Here is an 8,259-nt window from a genome sequence, read left to right as displayed (position 1 = left end):
TGCCACACGAGCAAATTTGTCTAATTGTTGACGTTTTCTGAAAGGAATGTGGGTCAAATTTTGCCTTAAAAAGCAGACTGTCTTCCAATTTGGTCCAAATTAAGTGTCTTTCGATTTAATGTCAATTGAACTATGCGTTCCCTCCAACTCTCACACTATGACATTATAAATTGGCTAAGATATGTAATTGATGTACGGCGGCAACGGAAGTGTGGCTTTGCTACCCTGTTATCCAAAATATCCAGCAATATCTTTCGTTGCCTTCCAGAAGACCTCTTATGAGCATCTGCATTCAATTCTCTGGGTTTTTTCCAATTTAGTCGTGAGATCATGTGGGTCTGGATCATGTGAGATCTGGATCCACCAACTGTCAACGGCATCCAGGTGCCCAGCAAACCTGGAACAGTTCGGAAAGGGTGAGGATATCCATCGTTGTGCCTGTCAGTCCCCTATTTACAAACCATATATATATATATATATATATAAAGTGAGCAAAATTACTAAAAATGCGGACAAACTGTCATTTTGTTTTCAGTGTCCGTGAGCGATATTCTCTCAAAACACCCTGGGTTTGGCGTTTAGAAAAACATCTGCTGAATTTTTCTGATTTTCAATGAAGCGGGTTAATCCCAACGCTCAAAAATTGTAGTTCGTGGTCCTGTTTAAAGAGCGATCTCTCAAAGTTCTAAAATGCATTAGGAGTGTGGAGAGATTAATAAAGGTTGACGATGTATTCTGAGATATCGAGTGGACCTTTTTTGATAGCTGTTTTTTTCAAACATCGCATTCTTGTGGTTTTGTCGCGCAACCTGATCAGGTTCATCTGACAATTTTAAATCGCTTTACATGTGCCGACAGCCCACTACCACACTTGACGACAACAACAATAGTCTTCACTCAATCCCTCCAGTATTGCAAACCCTTCTGAGAGACATCAAATTTGTTTGTATCAATGGTATACCAATCACATCCGGCCGATCAATGCTATGACATCGTCCACAAGGCAACCTCAGGTTCGCAAATAGACGCATTCACAAGGCTCACCGAGGTGCTATGGCCATTGTTTACATGAAAGGCTGTACGAACTGGTGCGCCTACACTACCGAAATGATGCGTCTCTTTGTGTATAACTGTGTGTGTGCAGCGGATTGTATGCGTACAGAAGTTCCGGTCACAGTACGCTAGTAAGCAACCGTAGCAAGTGTATACCTGTACGTGAAGTCCATCAACAATCGGACACCGACAGTCGGACTGTGTGGCACGTGGCCCAAATGGATACTAGCATTCATCTTTTGAAATTGTGTATTAGTAACACTGGTCGGGGAATTTGAAGTGATGATGAACATCTGAGTGTCAGGCTCACTCAAGCATTCATAAGATTGTTAAGATGGCCGGTTCAGTAGGTTGGCTGCAGCACGGAAAATATGAGAGCGTGGACTAGAGTGAGGCGACCTCCGAATCGAATAAAATAATCAACACTGCTAACTTGTTCGCATACTGGTTAGAAAATAATTGTACCCCTTCCAGTCAACGATCCCTTCATGTATGCATTCGACGAAAATAGGCTTCGGTCGAATGACCTTGCCTGAGTTGTGCTCGATCAAGCCAAAGTATGTAAACCGGGCTCATAATTCTCAAGCAGCATTGGCAAACGGTCAGCACCAGTTAGAAAAACAGTGGTGAGAGTTATCGCGCTTTTCCGGAGAAGCTGGGAATCACTGGCTACAACAACCTCAAATCGACAGACGGTGTTCAAAATTCCCGAGCCAAATGAGGTCCGAAGAGAATTTTTCCGCCCAGTTCATAACACGATAGCAACTACGTCGTACACAAATCGAAAATCGCCAAGAAATCTGGTACGTTCCGCCGAAACGAAGTTTCAAGACGGCTATATCAGACAAATCCTGCCTTGTTCCTTTATAAGACTGGTCTCATTGAATCGTCCTGGACAGATTACGTAATCCTCCAAAACTAGTGGGTTGAGGTCGTCAGAACCAATAAACGAACGTAATAATAAATACGAGTGACCCGACTTACGGAGAGCTTCAAACTATTCTACAAACAAAAAGGAAAACATGAAGTTCCGCCGCTGACTTCCGGTACCGGTCTCGCATGCACTCCATCGGAAGTTGTGAACTTCAGAAGAGATTTTTAAGCTGCGGTCGTTCATCGGGCTGGAGCTAACGCAGAGATCGAACTGAACGTCAACTATTATATATGCGTACGCTCCTGTGCACACAAGAAAATTAAAGGTGAAGCTGAAAATCCCGAGAAGCGACAACCCTCAAAAGACAGAAACTTTTCATGCATAAAAATGTTGACAAACTTATCAGACTAACTACCAGAACCACTGACAGGATGGTTCCGGCTACTCCTGAATCTACTAACGATGCCAGTAGTGTACAAACAACGATTGTTAGTCGTGAATGTCATGGTTGTACGAGGGCGGGGATACTGCCAGGGCACCCACACCTAGACAGGAGGACGATTAGGGTCCTCAACCAAAGACTTTGGGTCAAAAGCCTAACCGCAAGGCAGCGGTGTTTGGTGGGAAATGCAAATGCATTACCATTTCTACGGAGCAAGTCGCCACATGTTCCAACCCCCAACCTGGAGGGCCAGGAGATTGTGTTCGTCAGACCTCTAACCATTGACCAACCTGGTATGAGAGACTCTATGAGTGTCGCGGGGACACTCCCCAGTATAGCTCAATGGATCGCTGTTCTCCATGCCCAGTTCAGAGTGGGGTAAACAGAGAGGTGGCCAACCCTGTCCGGAGTGATTGTAGTGAGCTAGGACTAAGTCCCTACCTCGTTCACCCTTATTCTTTTCTTCACAATAAGGCTTTCAAATAAATCATGGTTGTACGGCAGTGAAGCATCGGTGTTGAACACTGACATCATGCTGTCAATGATGATGATGATGACAAACAAAGAATAGTTACACAGATATCCAGAGGAATATGTGAAATATTTCGTTTCGAGCGAATTCTGCTGTGTCGAAGGCATGTGAGCGATAACAGCTGATGAACTCGTAAGATGCGGATAGGATCCTATCAATCTTGCAGTATGGCTCCCGCAGTGAACACTCATACACAGCCACCTGGTGAATGCGTGAGATCAGTGTGCGAGGACAGTAGACAATGCTTCTGGAGTAGATCTTAACGATCGGAACTTCTCTGAAGTTTTCAATAGAGTTAACTGTTGAATATTGCTTCAGAAGTCGCATCAGGACTGAACATAACTATCCTTCGAATTTTACCTAGGGCTACTTCCAACATCAAAACCTGGTCATCCGGCTAAATCGTGTCCTCTCCCACCCAATTCACACCTAACCCAATAGCTGTGAAGTTCATCAGCGATGAGTTCTTGAACCACGTCTTTTTCTATCTTTCATCAATGTGCAACCTAATCTTTTTAGGTTCATGGACGACGTCGGTATATTCGCACAGCCAAGAATAGCAATTGCATGCAGGTAGATCTTGACTGTTCATATCAGTGACCGGTGAAAAATCGATCGCCCTTCAAGAAAGACGCGCTATGCTCTCCCTGCATCACTTAAAACTTCATCTGTGCATGATCGGAGATGGACTTGTTAACGTTTCAAATGAAGAACAGGATTTCGGAATCGTGGTACAAAAACGTATTGACTATTTGTAAACCGTACCCAGAAGGCTGCCGTCATCACAGGCTGGTTGAATATCATTGGCAGAAAGCTTTAGAGCATTTGACACATCTGTGTTTTTCCAACTGCTAGTCCTTCTTATTTTGAAAACTGCCAGTTACCCATCTTGATCACTCCTGGTACTTTGAAAAAGCGATGGCCCTCGAGGCGATTACTAAAGATTATCTTCCCGACAGGATCAAACGAATAGCTGTCTATTTGCAGATAGTGGAACTCTTTTTCTGACGGTATGGTTAATCGCTAGGAATGGGAAATTGGATTTATTTTGGATTCGCCGAAGTTCACCCATGAGCAAGGACACCATACTGTTTTCCGTGACCTTCGTCAATGTCAGTATCCGATCCAGTGTCATTCCAGCCGGTGGGTTGTGCAACCAATGTATGCTGATTCAACTAGTGCCCAACAGAATGGTGCTTGGGTGCTGTCGGTGCTACTCGCCTTCCAGGATGAAGACCGCGTGATCCTCACTGTGCCTGGTTGGAGACGCTACAAGATATGGCTGCCAACCGATGTCAGTGGCGTTTCTGTTGTCAGTTTCTATCCAGATTGCCTGAGTGAATGTCTGGAGGTGTAGGCACCTCGGAATGATTGTGTTAAGCTAGCACTAAGTCCCTCCCCCATCCACCTTTATTCTTTTCTTTACAATAAGGCTTTCAAATAAGTCATGGTTGTACGGCAGTGAAGCATCGGTGTTGAACACTGATGTCATGCTGTCGATGATGATGATGATGATGATGATGATGATGATGACGATGAAGCATTCTGATCATTTTTACTGCCCGTTGGCGTTTTTATATGGAACTAACTCCTGGTTGTTGGTTCTTGCCTTTTTTTGACCTACAGTGCCGGGACGAGCATTCGTGTGAAAGGCAAATTCCTATTTGTCATCGAAACCCCCCGTATCGTGTTCTACTTCAACTGGTCTGAACACAATAAGGTTTTCAAATAAGACATGGTTGTACGGCGGTGAAACATCGGTGTTGAACACTGATGTCATGCTGTCGATGGTGATGATGATGCATCAGAATGGTAAGAAACGTTAATTGTTTGGCAATCACCAATTTTCGCTTGTCTCTTGCCACATCTTGAGCATCTTTGACAGTATTTTCCAGCTTACGAGGTCCTCCTCTACGGCAGCAACACCGTGTATGTCTGAACCGATGGCCTCGAATAGAATGGAAAGCTAGATCAGTGTTCCCGTGCCAGAGCCTACTCAAATCTTCTACGCCATTAGCTCACGTGGTGTCAAGTGAGTGTGTATCGCATATGCACGTGATGTGGACTCTCGACTGTCATCCAACAACAGTGACGACTTGCTTCAACTTGCACAAAATCGTCACCTGACATGGAAGGTATGCCTGCCAAATACTGAAGACCCCGTGTACCAGCTTGCCTCTCCCAGTGAAGACATCTGAATAAAGTCGTCAGTTTTCCACTTGAGAACTGTTTCAGTGCCAAGTTTTTCGGCGCGAAAACCCCGACACTTCAAAGTTGTTACAAAGTAGTCACAATACCAGACTAGAAAATAGGGTCGCTTTATTCACCATTTCCAACGAATTTTCGAACAAACCTTTTATTTGACTATGATGGAAGTGTGTTTGGACACATGAATTTACAAAAGCCATGGGGGGTAAATGCGAGGGATACTAATACTGTGGTGGGAGAAAAGTCAAAGGTAATTTGGCTTGAAAGCACCGTACATCCCACCATCAAGAGATTGTATCTCTTTTTTGATGGCACGGATTTCCTCCGTAAAGCCTCTCCTCAATGGAACCCATTTTGTGCAACTGAATACTTGCTTTTTCTCGCGGTGGACAAACGGACCCCACTTCAGAGGGAAATGCGCCTACACAAACTATGTATAGCAGTGACCTGAAGCTATTAGGTGACTGTCGCGTCCATTGGACGATGTCATAAGAAGTGCTGATCGACTATTCCATTCCACCGACAGGCTACCCTTAATCAGAAATAACTTAGTCTGATAAATAATGTAGGTTGGGACACGCATATGGAGCCTTTTAATGTGATATTCTGCAGTTATAACGATGGCTTAAAGTGAATTACCTGGAAAACAAGATGGAGCAATGTTCGATTGATCGACACAGTTGTTTTTGGTTCAGAATCGAGTTAAGCTACATAGCGTGAAAGCCACTCTTTACTACGGTGCTTCAGCATCACTTGTGATATGCGATAGTCTTGCAATAGTCGAATATTCGCTAGGGACAGAGTGAAGTATTTTATCGCTAGCTCATAAAGGGTGCTGAGATCACACCAACGCAACAGAAATTCCATCATCTGAGCTTCGAAAGTGTGTGATTGTTAGCTACTTCGTCCATGATGGCCCAATCCAATTGGCAACATGCGAAGGTGTTTTCTCGCAGAGGGAAGTACTTTACTACGCCACAGCACCCACAGACCGGACTTTCTCGAGACTACAAGGTTCGTGCTTTGTTGTTATGTTTACATAGGGTAGCATCTACAGATTTTCTGAACATTTCTAATGCCCTAACTGAGGCAAGGCCTTCAGACATGGCGCTCATCATCACCATCATCAACAGCATGACATCAGTGTTCAACATCGATGCTTCACTGGCGTACAACCATGATTTATTTGAAAGCCTTATTGTGAAGAAAAGGATAAGGATAGACGATGTTGGCAGCCTTATCTTGTAGTGTCTCCAACCAGGCGCAATGAGGATTATGCGGTCCCCATCCTGGAAGGCGAGCAGCACCGATAGCACCCAATCGTTTCGTAATCTCTTTCATACCACTCTCCCAGTTCAAGGGTTGGCCACCTCTCCGCTTCCGCTACTCTGAGTTGGGCATGGAAAACTGTATTCTCTTCGGCAATCGATGGTTCGACATACACAACATATGTCCCAACTACCGCAGCTTCTGGTACCGGACATATTCTTCGATGGAAGTACTGGTTGCACAACCGAAAACCCAATTTCTGATTGTCTCGTTAGGGATTCGCCGACACCAACCCACACGAGCTATGGTTCTGAGACAACGATTTTCGAACACCTGAAGACATGTCAGTCCCGCTGCTCGAACCGGCCAAGTCTCACAGCCATACATGGTTGTGCTGTCCACGTCCGAAGTTTTGCTTTACAGATTTGTGTCGGATACCTGCACTAGCTCTCTTGATCTCACTCACTCCTAATTCAGTCCCGTTTTCTTCAGCTGAACGCCGTTATATGATTTCTCTTCGTTGCCATACCCTTTGATGTAAGACTTCGATAACAGTCTTCCCAATAGCTGATAGCGTACACTTGTTAAATACCACGGAATCTCGGAAGAATGGTAACTGTAAAACAGGAATTTTCAAGGAATACAGTCGCATCTATTGTATTGACTAACGTCCTCATGCTGCCAAGTTCGTTCACACGCAATTCAGGGCACTTGAGTCGGGGACTATTCCCGCTCGTAACAGTCGGCTCCATACTGATTTTGGTAATGGTACCAATGTAGTTGGTATGCTTTGTTTTTTTGCTCACCGTCCAGATGAATTCCTCGGCAGAAGTACCATAGTCTTCAGGTCCGTTTACCGAACACGGTATTGTTGCACAAACGTTTGTTTTAATGTGTTCTCAGCTCGCATCAGCCCTCTAATCGTACAGTGCAGCCACGCGGTTTTGACTCACCTGTCTTGGCTCCGTGAATGGAAAGTTATAAGCTCCAATTGAGCTTTGAATCAGACTTGTTATGTGATCTACCGAGGTTGCTTCGAAATGCCCAGATGTCACATTCTTCCTCACTTCAGGCAGGTGTACCTTGTTTTCAGCTTGGATTGGATTACGGTTCGTAAGATTTACCTTCCATGACCCACCAAAATGAACTACCTCGGGCTATAACCTAGCCAGTAACAACTAGCCTCCTCATGTTCAAATCGTTCTTACCAAAGTTCAACAGTTTTCTACAGAGGAAAATGTTCTAGCCCATGTAGCGTAGATGGTCGTTGGCTTGTTCACTGAGCTAGGCAATTTGATTGCAAACGTTTCATCACCAATCGAGGTGACATCATCAGTGCGTTATTGGGGACTGTAGTGGTGCGTAGCGGTGGGTCGTGCACAACCACTAACAGCTTTCTTTTTGGGCTTTCAGCTAAAGTGCGATTCAGCCCCTTAGATCTAACCACGAAGTTTTCACGGTCTGTGTTCTTCTCAACTGTTCCCATGTCATATTCGATGGACATTTGAGTCCCTGAGTCACTGAAACAAATAATCCTTTCTCTCTCTGTGAGTTCGACCATAGCTAGATGCATTGTTAACACTGACACTGTGCGTGATACGCTGCTACTTTGTTTCACTTACTTCTGTTGGACCGCGTTTTTGGATATGCCCCTCTTTTTGTATCGTTTACGAGTTTGTGTGTTGAAAATTCCCCCGGTACATAATATCTTTTCGACTAGAATGCGGTTGAATAAAATTGACTAGGTTTTCACACGGTCTTGTCTTTTCAGCTTTCTTTCCCTTCTTTTAGAAATTCCCTCTTTGGAGATTTCTGTTATTCATTGCTTGTAATAAGGTTGAGCAAAGCAATGAGCCTCGGAAAGTGAAGAGCTTTCATCAC

The 8,259-nt window shown here is 44.4% G+C and overlaps 1 protein-coding gene across 1 annotated transcript in view; it reads right to left on the bottom strand.

Moving 5' to 3' along the window:
• The window catches only part of T265_07645 (hypothetical protein), a gene marked incomplete at both ends in the record, with an annotated part of 5,834 nt that extends 2,826 nt beyond the window's left edge, over positions 1-3,008 (bottom strand). The window contains 4 exon segments of the mRNA XM_009173218.1: positions 2,038-2,055; positions 2,442-2,643; positions 2,660-2,769; positions 2,811-3,008. Coding sequence (XP_009171482.1) covers positions 2,038-2,055; positions 2,442-2,643; positions 2,660-2,769; positions 2,811-3,008 — 528 coding nt within the window.
• Positions 3,009-8,259: the final 5,251 nt, after the last annotated feature.

This window comes from Opisthorchis viverrini (genome assembly GCF_000715545.1).
Source record: "Opisthorchis viverrini unplaced genomic scaffold opera_v5_189, whole genome shotgun sequence".
NCBI lineage: Eukaryota > Metazoa > Platyhelminthes > Trematoda > Opisthorchiida > Opisthorchiidae > Opisthorchis > Opisthorchis viverrini.
This window is presented reverse-complemented; position numbering and strand designations above follow the sequence as displayed.